The sequence below is a fragment of the Oncorhynchus keta genome, chromosome 9, assembly GCF_023373465.1.
Source record: "Oncorhynchus keta strain PuntledgeMale-10-30-2019 chromosome 9, Oket_V2, whole genome shotgun sequence".
NCBI classification, from domain to species: Eukaryota; Metazoa; Chordata; class Actinopteri; order Salmoniformes; family Salmonidae; genus Oncorhynchus; species Oncorhynchus keta.
This window is the reverse complement of record NC_068429.1, coordinates 29,594,360-29,619,084: the sequence shown is the minus strand read 5'-3', so window position 1 is coordinate 29,619,084 and position 24,725 is coordinate 29,594,360. Positions and strand designations below refer to the sequence as shown.

Genomic DNA, 24,725 nt, shown 5'->3' with positions numbered 1-24,725 from the left:
CTGCAATCACATGAGGTTCATATAGCAGCCCAGCACAGACAGCCATCGGTGGGGAGGCTACAGGCACTGCAATCACATGAGGTTCATATAGCAGCCCAGCACAGACAGCCATCGGTGGGGAGGCTACAGGCACTGCAATCACATGAGGTTCATATTGCAGGCACTGCAATCACATGAGGTTCATATTGCAGGCACTGCAATCACATGAGGTTCATATTGCAGGCACTGCAATCACATGAGGTTCATATAGCAGCCCAGCACAGAAAGCCATCGGTGGAGAGGCCACAGGCACTGCAATCACATGAGGTTCATATTGCAGGCACTGCAATCACATCAGGTTCATATTGCAGGCACTGCAATCACATGGGTTTCATATAGCAGGCACTGCAATCACATGAGGTTCATATAGCAGCCCAGCACAGAAAGCCATCGGTGGAGAGGCCACAGGCACTGCAATCACATGAGGTTCATATTGCAGGCACTGCAATCACATCAGGTTCATATTGCAGGCACTGCAATCACATGGGTTTCATATAGCAGGCACTGCAATCACATGAGGTTCATATAGCAGCCCAGCACAGAAAGCCATCGGTGGAGAGGCCACAGGCACTGCAATCACATGAGGTTCATATTGCAGGCACTGCAATCACATGGGTTTCATATAGCAGGCACTGCAATTACATGGGGTTCATATAGCAGGCACTGCAATCACATGAGGTTCATATAGCAGCCCAGCACAGAAAGCCATCGGTGGAGAGGCCACAGGCACTGCAATCACATGGGTTTCATATAGCAGGCACTGCAATTACATGGGGTTCATATTGCAGGCACTGCAATCACATCAGGTTCATATTGCAGGCACTGCAATCACATGGGTTTCATATAGCAGGCACTGCAATCACATGAGGTTCATATAGCAGCCCAGCACAGAAAGCCATCGGTGGAGAGGCCACAGGCACTGCAATCACATGAGGTTCATATTGCAGGCACTGCAATCACATGAGGTTCATATAGCAGCCCAGCACAGAAAGCCATCGGTGGAGAGGCCACAGGCACTGCAATCACATGAGGTTCATATTGCAGGCACTGCAATCACATGAGGTTCATATAGCAGCCCAGCACAGAAAGCCATCGGTGGAGAGGCCACAGGCACTGCAATCACATGAGGTTCATATTGCAGGCACTGCAATCACATGGGTTTCATATTGCAGGCACTGCAATTACATGGGGTTCATATAGCAGGCACTGCAATCACATCAGGTTCATATAGCAGCCCAGCACAGAAAGCCATCGGTGGAGAGGCCACAGGCACTGCAATCACATGAGGTTCATATTGCAGGCACTGCAATCACATCAGGTTCATATTGCAGGCACTGCAATCGCATGGGTTTCATATAGCAGGCACTGCAATCACATGAGGTTCATATAGCAGCCCAGCGCAGACAGCCATCGGTGGGGAGGCTACAGGCACTGCAATCACATGAGGTTCATATAGCAGCCCAGCACAGACAGCCATTGATGGGGAGGCCACAGGCACTGCAATCACATGAGGTTCATATTGCAGGCACTGCAATCACATGGGTTTCATATAGCAGGCACTGCAATTACATGGGGTTCATATAGCAGCCCAGCACAGAAAGCCATCGGTGGAGAGGCCACAGGCACTGCAATCACATGAGGTTCATATTGCAGGCACTGCAATCACATGAGGTTCATATAGCAGGCACTGCAATCACATGAGGTTCATATAGCAGCCCAGCACAGACAGCCATCGGTGGGGAGGCTACAGGCACTGCAATCACATGAGGTTCATATAGCAGCCCAGCGCAGACAGCCATCGGTGGGGAGGCTACAGGCACTGCAATCACATGAGGTTCATATAGCAGCCCAGCGCAGACAGCCATCGGTGGGGAGGCTACAGGCACTGCAATCACATGAGGTTCATATAGCAGGCACTGCAATCACATGAGGTTCATATAGCAGCCCAGCACAGACAGCCATCGGTGGGGAGGCTACAGGCACTGCAATCACATGAGGTTCATATAGCAGCCCAGCACAGACAGCCATCGGTGGGGAGGCTACAGGCACTGCAATCACATGAGGTTCATATAGCAGCCCAGCGCAGACAGCCATCGGTGGGGAGGCTACAGGCACTGCAATCACATGAGGTTCATATAGCAGCCCAGCACAGACAGCCATCGATGGGGAGGCCACAGGCTCAGACAACAGGGCTTTGCCCTAAATGGCATCCTATTCCTCCTTTTTATATAGAGCTCTATAGGCCTGGTCAAAAGTAGTGCATTTAATGGGGAATAGGGTGCCATTTTGTATGCAGACAAGGAGTAAAAAGAGCATGCCACAGTGGATTTAGATGCCTGTTCACACACTTCTTAAGAGCCACAGTTGCTAACTCAGCTCACACTCAGTTTTTCCACTTAGTTTGGCACAAAAGCAGCCAACTGTGAGTCTCACAAAGCCCTAGTTTTATATTTAGGAAAAGTCTGTTTGCATTAATGGGTATTAATGTAATAACTTGGGCTCTGAAGTGTGCTTATTTACTGGCTGGATGATTTTATGGATCGGGGTTATGCCCCCTGCTTCAACCAACATACTTCCATATTTAGTTAATTTAAGGGTTCATTTAGAGTACTAGGGACTGTGTTCTCCATCCCCAACAGCAGATCACCTGCTCCGGGCCTCACCTGGGACCCCCTCTGCCCTCCAGAGGGTCCCCAACATGGACTCCAAGTCCCTCTCAGGTGTGTGTTTACTATATGCACCTGTCTGATGCTGTATCATACATTTGCGACTGTGTGCTGTGCTACAAATTACTTTATTGTGGCTTGATAGTGAAAGTAATGTGATTGTGGTGCAGATAACACTGTGGTTAACTACTTCTTCAGTCATCACAGTGACCCATGTTCCAGTAAGTGACCTTTCTCCTGTCTTGTCCCCAGTGTCCCGAAGGTGCAGTGAGGAGCTGAAGAGGGACATGTCTGCCTCAGAGAACACTGCCTCAGCCTCCCTCATCACCTCCTCCCTTTCAGCTGCCTCCTCCCCCACCGCCTCAGTCACCCCCTCCACAAGGGGACGCTTACGGTATGGACTCTCTCTCTCTCTGTGTGCCTGCCTGCCTGCCTCTCTCTATATATATATATTTCCCCTGCAATATCAGTTCTGTTATACTCACACAATATTTTTACAGTTTTGGAAACGTTAGAGTGTTTTCTATCCTAAGCTGTCAATTATATGCATATTCTAGCATCTGGTCCTGAGAAATAGGCAGTTTACTTTGGGAACGTTATTTTTCTAAAAATAAAAATAGTGCACCCTAGCTTCAAGAGGTTTGTTGTAAATTACTATTGTAGCTGGAAACGGCTGATATCTACATCGGCGAACAGAGGCCCATTCAGCTACCATCAGTCCTGTGTTCCAATGGCACGTTGTTGGCTAATCCAAGTTTATAATTTTAAAAGGCTAATTGATCATTAGAAAATCGTTTTGTAATTATGTTAGCACAGCTGAAGACTGTTGTCCTGATTTAAAGAAGCAATATAACTGGCCTTTAGACTTGTTGGGTATCTGGAGCATCAGCATTTGTGGGTTCGATTACAGGCTCAAAATGGCCAGAAACAAAACTTTCTTCTGAAACTCGTCAGTGTGTTCTTGTTCTGAGAAATGAAAGCTATTGCATGCGAGAAATTGCCAAGAAACTGAAGATCTGGTACAACGCTGTGTACTACTCCCTTCCCAGAACAGCACAAACTGGCTCTAACCAGAATAGAAAGAGTGGGAGGCCCGGTGCACAACTGAACAAGAGGACAAGTACATTAGAGTGTCTAGTTTGAGAAACAGACGCCTCATAAGTCCTCAACTGGCAGCTTCATTAAATAGTACCCTCAAAACACTAGTCTCAATGTCAACAGTGAAGAGGTGACTCCAGGATGCTGGCCTTCTAGGCAGCTCAGTTTCTCAAACTAGACACTAATGTATTTGTCCTCTTGCTCAGTTGTACACCGGAGCTTCCCACTCCCTTTTTCTATTCTAGTTAGAGCCTGTTTGTGCTGAATTATGGAAGGATTATTTTATCCACAGCTTGACTTGCTAGTCGGTGAATGTAGGGGATGAACAAAAAAAACACATTATATTTTTGAGGTTTTCAATGCCACGCTGATGTGTTGTAGATTTTCCTCTTCTGAAAGGTGCACTGAGGCTGTTTGTCAGACACAGATATAGCCTAGTGCTGGACTGAAAAGCAAGCTTAATGGAGAATCTCCTTTGCCAATACTTTTTGGTCCAAGATCAGGCTAAATATGTGTCTGTAAAACCGCCCCTATGTGTCTGCTTTATTCTTTCTGTTCCTGTGTTCTTTCATGTCCTTCTGTGTGTCCATAGGGAGGAGAGAAAAGACGCCCTGTCTGCACTGGCCAGGGAGTACGGGGGGTCCAAGAGGAACGCCCTGCTGAAGTGGTGCCAGAAGAAGACTGAAGGATACCTGGTAATAACCAACAGGGTGGGAAAAGGGTGGAGGGTACAGGCTGGCGGTAAGACACACATGCATGCACACACCAACTTAGGCGACTTACTTACTCCGTCCCATTGGACAATGTTTGGTTTCTCAACAGGTTTGGATGCAGGAAAGAATATCAGATCATTACCGTTACTGTTTTGATCAGTAACGCCTTATGCTCTCTATGGAATAGCTGCAAACACAGATGGTAAACACTGTTTCCTTCCTGTTCGTTTCCAATCAGATCCCCTTCCTTCTCCTTCCAGGCTTTTAAGATGTTTACCCACCAGGCAGCATTAAGGATGCCCTGTGTAGTTACCATGGTAGCAGTTAGGCTTTGCCCTCTCCAGGAAGTGTGCCAGACTTCGCCCTAGTCCCGGCCTCTCCTCTGCCAACTTGACCTCTCCTCTCGCTGAAACTCTGACGGTATGGGCAAAGGCACGTTGGCACAGATGGGCATTGTGGGGAACTGTGTAGGGCAAAAAAAAAATAGAGGATTATAGTCTCTGTTGTAGCACAAGCGTTCTTAGCCGTTCAGTTTGGGAAATAGAAAGACAAGGCCTTTAATACTATGTTAAATAGCCTCTCTACTTTTTCGTCTTTTCTGTTGGTTTCTGGCAGGGGCAGTCCCCTGTCTCCTCTCCAAGTTTTAAATGTTCTCTGTCTCTCTCTGTCTCACCCCTTTTTGTCATTGTTTTCAGGAGTACTGTAGTTAATGTGTTCATTACCTGTGCTCTGGTGCTGCTAGGAGCCATGCTCACTGTAAACACTGCTACCAGCCATGCCTCTCCTACTGTAGCTCAGCCCTGTTTTCCCACAGATTGTACCTTAATGTTCTCTGTTGAGCTCGTCCTGTTGCTTTTACTCTCCAGCTTTATCAATCGGTGGTTCATATATTTTTCTGCCAACACTGGTAAAGCAAGGGGATGCAGAGAGAACTTCTACTTACCTTCAACCTAGCACATATGTATGTGTTCCTTGTTGCTACGTTTGTTTGCATTTTAACAGTCCTTTCTCAAAAGTTTCATTTTGTAAAAAGGTTCTGAGGAAAAGATGCACTTTAATAACCCGTGTAGTCACTAACTATGGTGAGCCAGAGTTTCTTTGTGTAAAAAGGTTCTGAGGAAAAGATGCACTTTAATAACCCGTGTAGTCACTAACTATGGTGAGCCAGAGTTTCTTTGTGTAAAAAGGTTCTGAGGAAAAGATGCACTTTAATAACCCGTGTAGTCACTAACTATGGTGAGCCAGAGTTTCTTTGTGTAAAAAGGTTCTGAGGAAAAGATGCGCTTTAATAACCCGTGTAGTCACTAACTATGGTGAGCCAGAGTTTCTTTGTATAAAAAGGTTCTGAGGAAAAGATGCGCTTTAATAACCCGTGTAGTCACTAACTATGGTGAGCCAGAGTTTCTTTGTGTAAAAAGGTTCTGAGGAAAAGATGCGCTTTAATAACCCGTGTAGTCACTAACTATGGTGAGCCAGAGTTTCTTTGTGTAAAAAGGTTCTGAGGAAAAGATGCGCTTTAATAACTCGTGTAGTCACTAACTATGGTGAGCCAGAGTTTCTTTGTGTAAAAAGGTTCTGAGGAAAAGATGCGCTTTAATAACCCGTGTAGTCACTAACTATGGTGAGCCAGAGTTTCTTTGTGTAAAAAGGTTCTGAGGAAAAGATGCGCTTTAATAACCCGTGTAGTCACTAACTATGGTGAGCCAGAGTTTCTTTGTGTAAAAAGGTTCTGAGGAAAAGATGCACTTTAATAACCCGTGTAGTCACTAACTATGGTGAGCCAGAGTTTCTTTGTGTAAAAAGGTTCTGAGGAAAAGATGCGCTTTAATAACCCGTGTAGTCACTAACTATGGTGAGCCAGAGTTTCTTTGTGTAAAAAGGTTCTGAGGAAAAGATGCGTTTTAATAACCCGTGTAGTCACTAACTATGGTGAGCCAGAGTTTCTTTGTGTAAAAAGGTTCTGAGGAAAAGATGCGCTTTAATAACCCGTGTAGTCACTAACTATGGTGAGCCAGAGTTTCTTTGTATAAAAAGGTTCTGAGGAAAAGATGCACTTTAATAACCCGTGTAGTCACTAACTATGGTGAGCCAGAGTTTCTTTGTGTAAAAAGGTTCTGAGGAAAAGATGCGCTTTAATAACCTGTGTAGTCACTAACTATGGTGAGCCAGAGTTTCTTTGTGTAAGAAGGTTCTGAGGAAAAGATGCGCTTTAATAACCCGTGTAGTCACTAACTATGGTGAACCAGAGTTTCTTTGTGTAAAAAGGTTCTGAGGAAAAGATGCACTTTAATACCCCGTGTAGTCACTAACTATGGTGAGCCAGAGTTTCTTTCTATAAAAAGGTTCTGAGGAAAAGATGCACTTTAATAACCCGTGTAGTCACTAACTATGGTGAGCCAGAGTTTCTTTGTGTAAAAAGGTTCTGAGGAAAAGATGCGCTTTAATAACCCGTGTAGTCACTAACTATGGTGAGCCAGAGTTTCTTTGTGTAAAAAGGTTCTGAGGAAAGATGCGCTTTAATAACCCGTGTAGTCACTAACTATGGTGAGCCAGAGTTTCTTTGTGTAAAAAGGTTCTGAGGAAAAGATGCGCTTTAATAACCTGTGTAGTCACTAACTATGGTGAGCCAGAGTTTCTTTGTATAAAAAGGTTCTGAGGAAAAGATGCATTTTAATAACCCGTGTAGTCACTAACTATGGTGAGCCAGAGTTTCTTTGTGTAAAAAGGTTCTGAGGAAAGATGCGCTTTAATAACCCGTGTAGTCACTAACTATGGTGAGCCAGAGTTTCTTTGTGTAAAAAGGTTCTGAGGAAAAGATGCGCTTTAATAACCTGTGTAGTCACTAACTATGGTGAGCCAGAGTTTCTTTGTGTAAGAAGGTTCTGAGGAAAAGATGCGCTTTAATAACCCGTGTAGTCACTAACTATGGTGAACCAGAGTTTCTTTGTGTAAAAAGGTTCTGAGGAAAAGATGCACTTTAATACCCCGTGTAGTCACTAACTATGGTGAGCCAGAGTTTCTTTCTATAAAAAGGTTCTGAGGAAAAGATGCGCTTTAATAACCCGTGTAGTCACTAACTATGGTGAGCCAGAGTTTCTTTGTGTAAAAAGGTTCTGAGGAAAGATGCGCTTTAATAACCCGTGTAGTCACTAACTATGGTGAGCCAGAGTTTCTTTGTGTAAAAAGGTTCTGAGGAAAAGATGCGCTTTAATAACCTGTGTAGTCACTAACTATGGTGAGCCAGAGTTTCTTTGTATAAAAAGGTTCTGAGGAAAAGATGCATTTTAATAACCCGTGTAGTCACTAACTATGGTGAGCCAGAGTTTCTTTGTGTAAAAAGGTTCTGAGGAAAAGATGCGCTTTAATAACCCGTGTAGTCACTAACTATGGTGAGCCAGAGTTTCTTTGTGTAAAAAGGTTCTGAGGAAAAGATGCATTTTAATAACCCGTGTAGTCACTAACTATGGTGAGCCAGAGTTTCTTTGTATAAAAAGGTTCTGAGGAAAAGATGCATTTTAATAACCCGTGTAGTCACTAACTATGGTGAGCCAGAGTTTCTTTGTATAAAAAGGTTCTGAGGAAAAGATGCATTTTAATAACCCGTGTAGTCACTAACTATGGTGAGCCAGAGTTTCTTTGCCCGCAGCATGTGTAGTCCTGGTTAACACCAATGACACAGGTGCTGTGATCCTGGAGAGACAGTGAATTGGGGTCCCACAGAGAGCAATGACACCTCTTGGAGGAGCCCCCAGGCACTCTCCCCTCTTCCCTACTCCACACTGCAGTGTTCCTTGTGTAATGGCGCCCTAGTGTCTGGACCATTTCCTTCTGCCCATGTCCCCTGACTCTCGGCTTCTCTGATAATTGACACAGGTCCCCTGTGACCCTTAGTAGAGAGTTGAGGACTGCCTCGCTGTAGACAGGGACTGCGCCCCAAATGGCATCCTATTCCCTATATAGTTCCCTAGAGGGTGAGAAGATTGGGATGGGGTTACTGAGTTTCCATCGTCTCTGGTAGAGGAAGCTGTCACCTAACATTCCTACAGTGTATTCAGAAAGTATTCAGAGTCGAATAGGCTGACCACACGCGAGCTTTGCAAAATACATTTAGAAATCTATGTTATTCAATTATTGCACCCACACTGCTCGCACACGTCAACGAGCGTCTACGTTGCCAAGGGCTAAAATAGAAGTCAGTTCTATTTGTGACACAGATCGAGCTGCAAGTCCTGCCTCTCCCATCTCCTCTTTGGTTTATAGAAGCAGGTACCCACGTGCCATCTCCTCATTGGTTATACCCACGTGGGTGACTGAAAGACGAACTGTGTTGCCGGTCGGTGTAGTAATACTATGAAAGTTTAGATGCCAATCACCATATATGTTCAAAGATGAAAAAGCCTGGAAGGAGGAGAGATGACTAGAAACGATTCGGTTGACCGTTTTATGTATGGATTAATTGTCGGAGTAGAGGACCTTGTGCATTTCATGTCAAATAAATAAATTGGCTAGGAACAGCAAGCTAGCTAAATAGGACAAATTAGCTAGCAAGTGCAAGCTAACTAGCTAAATTGCCATAAACGTTTAATGCTTTTCGACCTGTTCCCAAATTAATATAATTGGTTCAGAGTTTGTTTTGATATTTTAACCTGCGTGTCATGATCGCGTTTGGTGTAGGGGGTCAAAATAAATTTATGCACGATGGTGTACACGCGCGCGCAGCCGGTTTGGTGGATTGCTGCAGAGATAATTGTCTTCTGGAAGGTATCTCCTATCTCCACAGAGGAACTCTGGATCTCTGTCAGAGTGACCATCGGGTTCTTGGTCACCTCCCTGACCAAGGCCTTTCACCCCTGATTGCTCAGTTTGGCTGGGCGGCCAGCTCTAGGAAGAGTCTTGGTGGTTCCAAACTTCCATTTAAGAATAATGGAGGCCATTGTGATCTTGGGGACCTTCAATGTTGCAGAAATGTTTTTGTACGCTTCCCCAGATCTGTGCCTCGACACAATCCTGTCTCAGAGGTCTTACGGATAATTCCTTCGACCTCATGGCTTGGGTTGTGCTCTGACATGCACTATCAACCTTGGACATTATAGAGACCGGCGTGTGCCTTTCCAAATCATGTCCAATCAATTGAATTTACCACAGGAGGCCTCCAAGTTGTAGAAACATCTCAAGGATAATCAATGGAAACAGGATGCACCTGAGCTCAATTTCGAGTATCATAGTAAGGGGTCTGAATATTTATGTATTTCTTGTTTTTATTTGTAGTAAATTTTCAAATAATTTCTAAACCTTTTTTTGCATTGTCATTATGGGGTATTGTGTGTAGATCAATGAGGATTTGTTTTATTTAATCCATTTTAGAATAAGGCTGTAACGTAACACAAAGCAGAGAAAGTCAAGGGGTCTGAATACTTTCCAAATACACTGTAGTGGGCTGACTACAAAGCCATTTATAGTCATGGAACAAGAATAAGTCTCTTTCCACAGCACTTTCTAGAGAGACACACACACATAGTGTTTGGACGTGTGTGTGTGTGTGTGTGTGTGTGTGTGTGTGTGTGTGTGTGTGTGTGTGTGTGTGTGTGTGTGTGTGTGTGTGTGTGTGTGTGTGTGTGTGTGTGTGTGTGTGCATCCCAATTGAAGGGCATCCATCCGTGTGGCACATTAAAAAGGTTAAGCCAACCGAACATGAATCCCCCCTACCTACCGTACCTGGTCATAACAACAGGGCTATAAAGGCCCACACACACACACACACACACAGTCGGCCCTAAATAGCTTCCCGTTGTATATTATGTGGGTTAGAGAGGGGAGCCGTGGGATGCAAGTTGATGGAGATAAACTTGTCCACTAAGCAAACACATAGTGATAAAGTAGTGAAGCTAATACAATGGACTCTTTGATCATCTCTCACTTGAGTGAAAGTCAGTGTGAAGAAACACTAGTGTGCTAAAACTAGTACGTTCTTACACTTCCTTTGAAAGACCACAGTTTGCATCATCTACTGTTGACAGCTGTTGGGGATGACATGGTGAAACATAAGAATGGCCTTGGGCTCAGTGTTTCCTCTGCAGTCTTCTGTGGCGCTGCGCCGTGACTAAATCCTATAATATAGTTGAGCTGACAGCCGCACTGTTTCACTATGCTTTTATTAATCTAGAAAGAGGACATTATTTTATTAATGTAGTAGTGTTTTCCGCTAGAAAGCTATGACCTTTGGCTTTCAGCTGGAATTGTTTATTTATATTGGAGAAAAACACTTTCCAACCCATACGATCTAGTACTCAATAAGAGTATAATAATACATAAACAAATATGATGGTATGATAAAACAAAAATTGTGAATGAAAAATACTTTTTATTATTTATTCTTTATTATATATATATATATATATATATATATATATATAAATAATCTGTTTTAGGAACATCTACCCCAAATATTTCACCCTCTTTATTACTTTACCAATGACATTAGTGATAGTCAAAATCTGTTACATTTCTGAACGTCTCAATCAACATTTGGGACACTGTGACTGCATCCAACGTAAAACATCATGAATAAAAAAACAGACAACCCCTAGTAGAATAGTTTATCTATTTCCTAGCCGGCTTTTTGTTGTGTGTTCTACGCAAGATACATATTCCTCAAGGTGTATTCAAGTTGCGAGTGTCATAGGGAAGGAAACATGCTTTCTGACCTGCAGTCAATAAACATCTATTCTTAATCCCATCACGGGACAGAAGACGTTTTAATGGCCATCGTTAGAAAGAAGAATCTCAGCTTTCCACTTCTAAATATGCTCAAACTTCACAATTTAGCAGCATCATGGTTAAGCATGTTATACCGCTCCGCAATTCGTATCAATTTGATGCTAACTCGTTAAAATGTCATATTTGGGATCTACCTAATAATAGGGTAAATGCAGGTGGGCAACCCAATGCTTCAGCCTATTTATTTATAGCCACTATGCTGCATCAGTTGGGCTACAGGTGACAATGCTTTTTGCTAATAGCATACCTTATAATATGGACTGTGCATAGGCTATATTCATGCCATGGTCCAACATGTTAAAATAATTTTACCAATATGTTGTTAGACACATTTCTGGAGTTGGAAATTCTATTTTAGATGGAGTCAGCAAAACAACCTCTTCTCCAACTGCTACACATTCTGTAGAGGAAACACTGCTAGGGCTGCTATTAGAGGGCCTTTAGTGTTATGCTCTTTCTCTCCTCTCTCCAGAACATTGATATCACCAACTTCAGCAGCAGCTGGAACGACGGGCTGGCCTTCTGTGCTGTACTCCACACCTACCTGCCTGCCCACATTCCCTACCTGGAGCTCTCCAGCCAGGACAAGGTGAGATGGACCCCCTCAGTCCACTGACCAGAAGGTTCTTAGTGTGGAAATTATATACATGTAGTTCGTTCATCAAATGTATTTTCTCCCTTTTTCTTCAGAAGCGAAATTTCACACTGGCTTTCCAGGCCGCTGAAAGTGTCGGGATCAAGTCCTCATTGGTTGGTGTCCGAGCTAAAATGAACTGATATTTGACTACCACTCAAAAGTGTAGAATGAAATGACCAAGATGCTTGATATGGCTGGAGGGGTGAGAGACATGTTTCCATATCCCTTCCTCCCCTTTGTAATACGATGTGCTCATGGCAAGCAGCTACAGCTGACTTAAGAGCAGTGTCACACCAAGGCCAGTTGACTTCATCTTAACAAGAGACAGACTGGGTTTCATTTGTGGGTGATCCACTCCAGAGTGCCGACGGAGGGGGAGGAGATTTACTACTGAAACAACAGACACATTCACTCTGCGTCTTGCCTCTTGTCAATTTTACAACCCGTTAGATATTCAATTATAATTTACCTTTTTTTACAACCAAATCTATATTTGTGATGTAAATGGCATGTTTACAGAAGGGTCCCGGCACATTTTTGAGGAACCTAACCTAACCCGTGATTCAGTACAGGGGCTCTGAATAAACATGAACAAATAATCCAAAAACCACCAAAATACCTCCTTTTCAGAAACAGAAAAGCTCTCAGTATAGTGATGCGGGTGTTTAGATGTTGTACGCCAAATTGTCATTCCGAACATTATCCACAACATTATATTCCATTTTGTTTTGACTTGAGCGATACATCTCCGTCCATTCTAGCATGGAGAATAGAACAGGCTCGAGTCGCACATATGGAATATAACATTGCGGATGAAGTTTGGAATGACACAATTCTCCTTTAAGAAGATGCAGTAACACCTCTCAACCTTTCTCTGGTGGAAGGTATTGTGATGTGTGACTCCTAGGTCTCTCACTGTATTCCTCACGGTCTCTCACTGACAATATTCTAAACACACAATTTGCAGCGAAAGAAAGTATGCAGTGTGATGTGCATTTTGTACTGCAATACGTCTAACATGTCTCTCTTTTGTCTTTGTTTCTCTCTCAGGACATTGGAGAGATGGTGCACACAGAGAGGCCTGACTGGCAGAGTGTGATGACCTACGTCACTGCCATCTACAAGTACTTTGAGACGTGACCCATCTTCAAGCCTGAACACCTCGCTTGCCCACACACACACACACACATCCAGCCAGGGATGTCATCGCAACACTGGACAACCTTAGAGCAACATCAGCCAATGCTCCCTGCGAAGACGTCTGGGACCCTGAGTTCTATGTTAAGCTGCATAGCTTACCTAACTCAGCCAATATATTCCATGTTTACACTGCAATTTTCTACAAACTCTTGGCTTGGGATGCTCATGTGGCTTCTCAATTTGATTGAATTCTTCAGACTAGGCTGTGGATAGACTGAGGCCATGGGTATTAGACAATGTGTTGAACTGTCCTTCAACTTTCCCTGGGTCAGTGACGTCCTGTATACTCAAGTCTTCTGGCCTCTTGACCCCAGTCCTATGTGAACTCTGTGCTGCAGTAGCCTACACCATCATTACCTCCAACGTTACACTGTAGTTCATGTTTAGCTAGCTGAAAAAGTAATATGTGTATGGTTTTGGATTTGGAATACTGCCAAGAACAGGATTGCCTTTTTTAAATGCCTTTGGCTTTGTCCATTTTGTCGCTAAGCTCAATGACTTGAGGGTAAGGGTGATTTACCTGACTGACAGAGGGTCCAGCCTAACTATAGGTGTTCTAACTAGGCTGTTTTAGCCCAATGCTTTGCTGTGATATTTATTCCAAAGAGATGATAACTTCATACGAATCAATGCCATGGTTGTCTCTTGTTTTTGCCAATTATGACAATGAGCATTGACCCATTAGGAATATTAATAATACATAGGACTTCTAGTGCTTTTTGAAGGACCCGAAGTCAGAGTTCAATCGCATTGACGACTTTTACGCCATTTATTATTTCTCAGTCCGTTGTGTCCAAACTCGGTAAGCGTGATGGTTGGCCACCACGGCCAGTCTCTGGTTTTACAGTGAGGTCCCTGTCAGCACACCCATTCATAAATAGGCTGAACAACACGGGGAGCTGACCTGATAAGCTAACAGTTTGGGCATTAAGGTAAAACCACCACTTACTGTTCAGCAAATCCTCCCTGGTTTCAAAGCACAACGGGATGTGAGGCTCTTACTTAAATGGAATGTGTTTAAACCTTCATCAATGCCATAAAAACCACAACGTTTCAAAGCCATTGGGTGTACTACACACAGTAAAGCCCCTTCCTCCAGCACAGGAAATCATATTAGCGATGAATGTTCCCACACATGGGAAAAGCTTACAATTGTCATTTGCCTTGAAGTAGTTAAATAAGTACGTATGAGAACTTATGAGTTGTGTTTTTGGTACATTGGAATATTCTCCTTATACTGAGATACCATGTGAATATTTCATAACATTTTGTTGTTGCTCATAAAGGCATCTGATAAGGTTTCCACAGCTAAGATGAGCTACAGTCATTTAAATGGTACTAGTCATTGCCAGGAATCAAGGCTAATAGACAGTGTATAAAACATTAGGAACACCTTCCCTCGGAATAGCCTCAATTCGTCGGGGCATGGACTCTTCCATGTTACAATGCTTCCCACAATGGAGCCCACAGTTGTGTCAAGTTATACACACGGGAAACTGTTGAGCATGAAAAATCCAGCAGTGTTGCAGTTCTTGACACAAAACAGTACAGTGCGCCTGGCACCTACCACCTACCCTGTTCAAAGGCAGTCAAATATTTTGTCTTGCCCATTCACCCTCTGAATGGCACACACACAATCCATGTCTTAATTGTGTCGAGGCTTAAAAATCTTTTTAACCCGTCTCCCCTTCCTCTACACTGATTGAAGTGGATTTAACAGGTGACATCAATAAGGGATCATAGCTTTCCCCTGAATCCACCTGATCAGTCTATGTCATGGAGAGAGCAGGTGTTCTTAATGTTTTGTACACTCGGTGTAATGTAAACCTTCCAGTTAGGGTAAGTTGGTGTAACACGCACCCTGCCTGTACATCTTACAGGAACCACTTCATGTCACAATCTTTCCCCAACACTTTCCCTGGTTGCCACTGTTTCGCAACAAAAAAAGTTATATCTGTCTCATCACAGAGTGATTCTGAGGTAGGGTGATGTTTTACCCCCCAAGTTACCCGACAATTGATCTGTTCCATTTTGTCTCACTCATCTATGTACTCGTGGTGAATTGCGGAGCGGTGTAACTACTTACACGGAACACTGGTCATGATTTTGTTAGGACACCGGTCATGTTTTGGTTAAGTTGGTGTTTTGGTTTCTACAGTTCCTGGGTTTGCACCTTGTCATATGTTATCTGATGAAATGGACTCGTTCATAAATAAGAGAATTGGGCTACATTATAAAGGTCACGGATGTCTCGCTGTAATATGAATTGGATCAAAAGTAGACTGAGCATAGCTAGAGCTTGTTATGTACTGTATGGGAACACTTCTCAAAGTAAAGAGTTGCCAGTCCGTCCTAGCTAACAGTAGGCAGGATGCCAATGTATTCTTCTTTCCTTCTCTCCTTTTATAGCTCCACTCTGTTTAGTCAATGATTTAAAGACATGCTCTGGTACTTTTGTGACTAATCCCGCTTTGGGCTGGATGTGTCAGTGTAGTTCATACATAATCTATGAGCTGAATTACTCTTTTACCTCAATTAACCACGAAATCCGTCGTTTGAAAGTGACTGATTTCTAAAAGCTGTGCTGTCATCCCCCCCCTACATTTCCTCCCATGTGGGCCAGCACCCTAGCAATTCAGGTTCCAGCCAATGAGATTCAGCCCCTTGCCATTTTAAATGATAGCTAGCAAGAATCACACAGCAGAGCGAGAGCGAGAACGAGAGAAATGACGTGGTGCACAATCTGCCGACGTGATGTAGTAAGCAATTTTCGGGGACCACTTTTGGCTCGTGGGTGCTACTTTTAGAACTACTGGCTAAAAAGTACCAGAGAATCCCTTTAAGGTACCTGGGCTCATTTGACCATGGTTGAGCCTCCAACTACTCGTGTCAGAGGACCATTGAGTTAAAAGCATTCCCAAATACAAATTGGGTTGACTTAACAGTTGTCCTCAATGTAAAGTCAACACTACTTGGCCGTTTTAACTTATTACAAAATTAAAAAAGTATTTTATGTTTTTTGAATGAGGAGAAAAGCATATTCAAAGAAAATGTAATGTTTTTTTTGTTCACTTTTGTGTGCGTTTGTTGAAGCTTGTATCTTGATGCAATACAGATGACTGCAGTTGAATTCACTGAATAACTTAAATATTTTCTTATTGTTCTTTTTTTAGACATCTATTATTGATTCTGTTTTTTAATTCCCCATTGCTAATAAACTGTCACGCTGAAAGTTACATGCCTTACAGGCTTATTTGTATTTATAAAAAATGTAAGCTAGAATTGAGTTCTTGGCCACTTGAATATTTCTCTCTGAGACTACAAAGTAGAACGTTTGCTTTGCTCCAATGAAGATTAAAGCACTAGTTCTAATGCCACAGGCACCACATCACATACCCACATGGGTTGTTTGTGTGGGCTAGACCCTACACTTCTTTCCTCATCCGCCTTGGAAGGAAATGGTTTGTAGAAAGTGTTGCTGCCTGTAAGGTTGCTGTCAACACTCTGGTAACAAGATTGCATCTTGGTACACAAGTTGACAATTATTTTACTGTCTTTCTCTTTCATGTTATTCAATTGTTACCATGCACCTGCAGCAAAGATATAGCTCAGATGTGCGAGTGCCTTTTGAATCACTGTCTATGGTAGAATTAGCTGATTAGCATTTCATTGGGGGGGGCTAAATACAGGTGAATATATTAAAAGTCACATTGGCTGAGAGAGATTTACATGGTTATCAAAATGTCACGCCAGGATAATCCTACACGAAATACAGACCTTATTTTAAGTACTTTTTAAAATCCCCTATGGGGAAAAATGAATGTTGGAAAAACAATTGGAACGATTTCCCTGTTTGACCGCTAGGTTTTATGGGTATTATGTCACCCCCACTGTGGGGCTCTATGCTTTTCAATGTAATCTCCTCATCATTGAAACTGATCCTGGTCACTTTAATATAACAGACACACATCTGAGCTACCTCAACTCTGTTTTCAATTTCTTTAACACCTTTTAAATTTATTTCACCTTTATTTAACTAGGCAAGTCAATTAAGAACAAATTCTTATTTTCAATGCCGGCCTAGTGGGTTAACTGCCTTGTTCAGGGGCAGAACAACGCAACCTTTCCGTTGCAAGTCTAACGCTCTAACCACTAGGCTACCTGCCTGTTGATTGGCTCATTGAAGGTGTCTCTCCCCAGCAATCACATAAAGTTCTGAGAACCATATGTTTATTAAAGCTTGGTGAGTGTGTTTGTCATATAGTTATTTTGCATACAACTTTCTGAGAATGGTGCAGGATAGTTGATTGGCTTTGGTAAATTCTCAGCACATTTAAGGAACTTGAAAAAAAAAATGTTTTCTTACTTTAACAGAACGTTTCCTAAAAGTTCAAACATGGTTAAATGTAATTGATATGTTCGTAATGTTTTGGGAATGTTCTCTCATTGGTTTGACATTGGGAATGTTCTAAAATAGTTCAGAGAACCTTAAGAAACAACATTCTGTGGGAATTTCAGTACTTAAGCATAATGTTTCCTACATGTTTCCGTTGGTTCTACTTAGTCATGTTCTCAAATTGTTCCGAGAACGTTAAGATAACGTTAGTAACATTTAGAGAATGTTCTAAGAATGTTATCTAAAAACAAATATATTTGGTTTTCAGCATCAACAAAATGCTCTAAGGAAATTAATTTATATCTGTCCTATCAGTGTTCGGAGTTTTTTTTTTTAAGTTAACGAAAAATAAGCTAGCAGTGTTACTGAAAGTCTTGACACATTCAGTGAAAGTTTTAAGGATGTTATTCAAAAAATTCCAAATCTATCATATCAGTTCTCAGAGCGTTAATAAAACCTCCCAGGAAAACGTTCAAGGAACCAGAGTAAAACGTTCTAAGAACCTCCATGCAAACTAAAAAATAAACTTCCTGGAAGAGGTGAAATTTTCACTTCTCTTCTCAGAACGTTTAAAAAACCTGTTTTAAGAGTCAGGAAACGTATGGGTTCGTTCCCACAACTAATGTTAAACTCAAAACGTACTTTCCTACAACTTCCAAGGAACCAGATATGCTAGCTAGGTCTCCTCTTTGTTTCGAGACCAAACGAAACGGGTGACACATGCGCTTGTCTCCACATGCGCATGGATGAGAGCGCATGCGACTGCGTTTTCTTGTCCCAACTTCTGAGCGCATCTCAAGAGGAGATATTTTGTTTCTAGGCAAAACATTTTACAGTCATATTTTTTTTTTTTTTTTTTTTTTTTTTTAAATATATAATTCCTAGACTAATTTCTAACTTTTGAAGAAGATCGGATTATGTGAAGAATATGAGGACGCATGTAGCCTATGGAGAGAAGGTTTGAGAATATGTTGTGCATTTGCGTCAGTGGATATCATCTAATATGGCAAGACAAAAGAGCAAGTATTGTTTTTATTCTATTTTTTTAAAGAGTAATAAGAATACCTATTTGTTGTCAAGAGGCAAATATCCCAAATCTCAAAGTGTCTCTAAGGTCATTTGAGTGAAACACAAGTGTCTAAATTGTGAAAAGTTCAGAGTGTATTTTTGTGTTCTTTTAATTTATTTTTTTATACACAGTTGTTTTGGTTATTTATGAACTTGTTCCCTCGCCTTTACATTAAAATCATGGTAAACAAAAATGTAACCTATGTAACTAACTATTACTACAATAATACTTCTAGAGTCCTACTCTTTGCAGTCTTTCTGAATTGACTGAGCTGAAATGGAATTGAGCCCAATCTTGTCATCTATTAATATAAAAACAGGTTGATTATGTTAACATATTGGGAAACTTTATACTGAGAATGTCTATCATACTTATCACCTTGATATAGTACAGATGCCCATTGGTCACTTGTTTTGGCAGGGCCAGCTCTAGCCTTTAACCTTAACCCTTCCCATGGATCCCGTATAGCAGGGACCCATAAATTACCCTTGTGTTGTTTGCTTGGCTTTGAGCTGTTTTATGTCTCTATTGCTATCTGTGTCTGCACGTCAGGACATAGATGTAGTCAAGCTCCAATTCTCCTTTCATCAGCTTTTCAAATAGTGATATGGCCAACAGCAACAGTCCAGCTATTTGTTTTCACTCTCCTCTGTGGTGCCTAACTGGTGCTTTGATTGACAGGCCTGCAACAGAGTCTTTCCAAAGGATGTGCATGTGCTTATCTCTTCCTTCAAGGCGCTACACACACACACACACACACACACACACACACAAACACACAGAGAGACTAATGCAGACATTTTACAGACTCATTGGCTCACACGTACAAACATACAAACACGATAAATGGACATACACTGAGTGACATTAGGAACACCTTCCTAATATTGAGTTGCACCCCTTTTTGCCCTCAGAACAGCCTCAATTCGTTGGGGCATGGACTCTACAATGTGCTGAAAGCCTTCCATAGGAATGCTGGCCCATGTTGACTCCAATGCTTCCAACAGTTGTGTCAAGTTGGCTGGATGTCCTTTGGGTGGTAAACCGTTCTTGATACACACAGGAAACTGTTGAGTGTGAAAAACCCAGCACCATTGCAGTTCTTGACACACTCAAACCAGTGCACCTGGCACCTATTACCATACCCTGTTCACAGGAATTAAATCTCATGTCCATTCAGTCTGAATGACACACATACACAATCCATGTCTCAAGGCTTAAAAATCGAATTAAATAACCAATATTGATAACCATCTACAGTGCCTTCAGAAAGTATTGATATTCCTTGATTTATTCCAAAACATATTAAATTTGTTTTAAATCTTACCCATCTACACACAATACCCAATAATGATAATGTGAAAACATGTTTTTTTTGTAATTTTTTGCTAATATATTGAAAATTAAATACAGTCAAAACATGTTAGAATTATCTCTGGCAGAGATTACAGCTGTGAGTCTTTCTGGTCACATTTCTAAGAACTTTGCGCACTTGGATTGTACAATATTTTCACATTATTCTTTAAACAAAAATTTGAGCTCTGTCTAGATGGTTGTTGATCATTTCTAGACAGCCATTTTCAAGTCTTTCCATTGTCGTGACGTTGTATCGGTTAATGTGACGACTGCTGCTCATTGAATGATTAGCGTGATTAAATGAATCAGCCAATTATTAACCTCTGGGATATGTGGGACGGTAGCGTCCCACCTCGCCAACAGCCAGTGAAAGTGCAGGGCGCCAAATTCAAAACAACAAAAATCTCATAATTAAAATTCCTTAAGCGTACAAGTATTTTACACCATTTTAAAGATACAATTCTCGTAAATCCAGCTACAGTGTCTAATTTCGAAAAGGCTTTACAGCGAAAGCACCACAAAGGATTATGTTAGGTCACCACCAACTCACAGAAAAACACAGCCATTTTCCAGCCAAAGAGAGGAGTCACAAAAAGTACAGAGATAAAATGAATCACTAACCTTTGATGATCTTCAACAGATGACACTAATAGAACTTCATGTTACACAATACATGTATGTTTTGTTCGATTAAGTGCATATTTATACTTTTTAAAACTCATTTTACATTGGCACGTTACGTTCAGTAGTTCTAAAACATGTGGGGATTTTGCAGAGAGCCACATCAATTTACAGAAATACTCATCATAAATGTTGATGAAAATACAAGTGTTAAATATGGAATTAAAGATATACTTCTCCTTAATGCAACCGCTGTGTCAGAATTCAAAAAAACTTTACGGAAAAAGCAAACCATGCAATAATCTGAGTACAGTGTTCAGACAACAAAGCAGCCAAAAAGATATCCGCCATATTGTGTAGTCAACATTAGTCAGAAATAGCATTATAAATATTCACTTACCTTTTGATGAGCTTCATCAGAATACACTCCCAGGAATCCCAGCTGCACAATAAATGTTTGATAAAGTTCATAATTTATGTCCAAATATAGCTTCTTTTGTTAGGGCATTTGGTAAACAAATCCAAGCGTGCGTGCAGGTCCAGCTGAATGTCGGACAAGAAGTTAAAAAAGTTCCATTACAGCCCGTAGAAACTTGTCAAACTAAATATAGAATCAAACTTTAGGATGTTTTTATTATACATCTTCAATAATGTTCCAACCGGAGAATTCCTATGTCTGTAGAAAAGCAATGGAATGAGAGCTAATTCTCTCGTGACCGCGCTTCACACGCCTGTGGCACTCTGCCAGACACCTGGCTCAATCCCCTCTCATTCAGCCCCCTTCATAGTAGATGCCTCAAACAAAGTTCTAAAGACTGTTGACACCTAGTGGAAGTGCAATATGACCATTTACACTGTATATTGGAATGGCAAAGAGTTGAAAAACTACAAACCTCAGATTTCCCACTTCCTGGTTGGATTTTTCTCAGGTTTTCGCCTGCCATATGAGTTCTGTTATACTCACAGACATCATTCAAACAGTTTTAGAAACTTCAGAGTGTTTTATATCCAATACTACTAATAATATGCATATATTAGCATCTGAGACAGAGTAGCATGCAGATTACTCTGGGCACCTTATTCATCCAAGCTACTCAATACTGTCCCCCTGTCACCAAGAAATGTTAACTCATTCACCTCATTAACCAAGAAATGTTAACTCATTGTTTTTATTGAGTTTCTATTTCCCAAATTAACTAAACAAATATCAGAATGTCGATTTTACAACAGTCGCTAATTAATCAATTTCCTCTACAGTCTCATTCTGAACATCGCATAATTCGGGAATCTGCACAAACCCGAGTCCCACCAATGAGTTCGTACCACACCAATTTTAGTTGATTATTTATTTACTAGAAAGCTAAAATGATAATAAAAGATACACATACACAAAAACACAGTCTAGGCTATTGATTATAACTTAGTATAAACGGGCCAACACACTATGGCACGTGTTAACCAAAATGGGGATTTAAAAGAGAGAGAAAAAGAAAAAGTACACAAGAGAAATATACATTTGGGTGCATTTGTCAGCTATGCTTATTTTAAACCTAGCTTTGCCCCGAACTGCCGCTCTTATGGGTCATAAAATAATGATGTAATTACGTGTTGAAGGTCTCCGGTGGGACTCTTCGCGTAGACCGTTTAGGCTTCTCAATGACGCACTTCTCTAGTGCAACTCAATGGTTGTCCTCACGATGTCAGTGTCCTTTTGGCTTAGTGGTCTGATTCCTTGCCTTTGTTCTGAAAGGGGTCTTCTGAGGACAGCCAGCCCTGTAGCTCAGGGCTCACAGCGTAGGAATGAAACATTGTAGATACCACGATTCGATGGGGAGTGGAGCCCGGGTGTTCCGACTTGAATTCAACCGCTTAGACGCAGCCACTCATCTGTAGCATGGGTAGAAAAGGGTTCCTTTGTCTTCAACATCGTGTTGCGTTTCGGGTTCGTTGACTACTCAGACCTTGGCTGCAGCTCGGGTCACTTAGTCTGATGTGTTAATTTTTAACTCACAGGTCTTATACCCTCGGGTCAGAAGTGGGCGTTACCGCCTTTAGGGCAATTCTCTCGGCGTAACAAGTTATGAGGCAAGGTCTAGATTTTACTCAGATCCAATTTAGACAACTAACTTCACATTTCATCTTTACCAAAACATTCTTTTTGATTTGGGCATTTTCCACCCAACGTAGAATGTATAAACATCAAGCACATATTAGGAAAACTCTTAAAGTTACAATGTTTTCATTATAACGTTATCCTTTGGACTTTTAATAACAAAACTGACGTTCATTTTCATATTCCATCTATCGGCATTACCACCATTGTGGCTAACGAAACCCCTTGTCTCAAAGTCCATTTATTGCATGTTAATGTTCTCCATAGTTCTCCATAGTGAGAGGACAAAGGAATTTGGTCTCCTGCCTCAGATTTACAATGGGTGTGTGGTGTCATAACCCCCCCCCCATCTTCCTATCCCTTGAAACTGTAACTAGGCCCCTCATGAACCTTCAATTTTTATTTTTTTATTTTACCTTTATTTAACCAGGTAGGCTAGTTGAGAACAAGTTATCATTTGCAACTGCGACCTGGCCAAGGTAAAGCGTAGCAGTGTGAACAGACAACAACACAGAGTTACACATGGAGTAAACAATAAACAAGTCAATAACAGTAGAAAAACAAAAAATCTATATACATTGTGTGCAAAAGGCATGAGGAGGTTGGCAACAAATAGGCCATAGGAGTGAATAATTACAATTTAGCAGATTAACACTGGAGTGATAAATGATAAGATGAACATGTGCAGGTAGAGATACTGGTGTGCAAAAGAGCAGAAAAGTAAATAAAATAAAAACAGTATGGGGATGAGGTAGGTAAATTGGGTGGGCTATATACTGATGGACTATGTACAGCTGCAGCGATCGGTTAGCTGCTCAGATAGCAGATGTTTAAAGTTGGTGAGGGAGATAAGTCTCCATCTTCAGAGATTTTTGCAATTCGTTCCAGTCGCAGGCAGCAGAGAACTGGAAGGAAAGTCGGCCAAATGAGGTTTGGCTTTAGGGATGATCGGTGAGATACACCTGCTGAAGCGCGTGCTATGGGTGGGTGATGCCATCGTGACCAGTGAACTGAGATAAGGCAGAGCTTTACCTAGCATAGACTTGTAGATGACCTTGAGCCAGTGGGTCTGGCGGCGAACATGTAGCGAGGGCCAGCTGACAACAGCATACAGGTCGCAGTGGTGAGTGGTATAAGGTGCTTTAGTAACAAAACGGATGACACTGTGAAAAACTGCATCCAGTCTGCTGAGTAGAGTATTGGAAGCTATTTTTTTGATGACATCGCCGAAGTCGAGGATCGTAGGATAGTCAGTTTTACTAGGGTAAGTTTGGCAGCGTGAGTGAAGGAGGCTTTGTTGCGAAATAGAAAGCCGACTCTAGATTTGATTTTGGATTGGAGATGTTTGATATGAGTCTGGAAGGAGAGTTTGCAGTCTAGCCAGACACCTAGATACTTATATATCTCCACATATTCTAGGTCGGAATCATCCAGAGTGGTGATGCTAGTCGGGCGTGCGGGTGCAGGCAGTGAACGGTTGAAAAGCATGCATTTGGTTTTACTAGTGTTTAAGAGTAGTTGGAGGCCACGGAAGGAGTGTTGTATGGCATTGAAGCTCGTTTGGAGGTTAGATAGCACAGTGTCCAAGGAAGGGCCAGAAGTGTACAGAATGATGTCGTCTGCGTAGAGGTGGATGAGCATGGCTGAAGTGCACCCGTGACCTGCTCGGAAACCGGATTGCACAGCGGAGAAGGTACGGTGGAATTTGAGATGATCTGTTTGTTGACTTGGCTTTTGAAGACCTTAGATAGGCTGGGCAGGATCGACATAGGTCTGTAACAGTTTGGGTCCAGGGTGTCTCCCCCTTTGAAGAGGGGGATGACCGCGGCAGCTTTTCAATCCTTGGGGATCTCAGATGATACGAAGGAGAGGTTGAACAGGCTGGTAATAGGGGTTGCGACAATGGCGGCGGACAGTTTCAGAAATAGAGGGTCCAGACTGTCAAGCCCAGCTGATTTGTATGGGTCCATGTTTTGCAGCTCTTTAAGAACATCTGCTATCTGGATTTGGGTAAAGGAGAAGCTGGGGAGGTGTGGGCGA

At 42.0% G+C, this 24,725-nt stretch overlaps 1 protein-coding gene across 4 annotated transcripts in view; it reads left to right on the top strand.

The window, feature by feature from the left end:
• Positions 1-16,360, top strand: part of LOC118373620 (cytospin-A-like) — a 50,985-nt gene extending 34,625 nt beyond the window's left edge. For 2 of the 4 annotated variants that reach the window (XM_035759800.2, XM_035759798.2), the window contains exons 10-15: positions 2,679-2,759; positions 2,958-3,099; positions 4,396-4,498; positions 11,766-11,882; positions 11,984-12,043; positions 12,981-16,360. In XM_035759800.2, the coding sequence (XP_035615693.1) occupies positions 2,679-2,759; positions 2,958-3,099; positions 4,396-4,498; positions 11,766-11,882; positions 11,984-12,043; positions 12,981-13,070 (593 nt within the window). In that variant the 3' untranslated portion in view covers positions 13,071-16,360. Of the gene's footprint in view, positions 1-2,678; positions 2,760-2,957; positions 3,100-4,395; positions 4,499-4,776; positions 4,937-11,765; positions 11,883-11,983; positions 12,044-12,980 lie in introns of those variants that run through there. The other 2 variants (XM_035759799.2, XR_004823454.2) reach the window with 2 other exon arrangements.
• Positions 16,361-24,725: the final 8,365 nt, after the last annotated feature.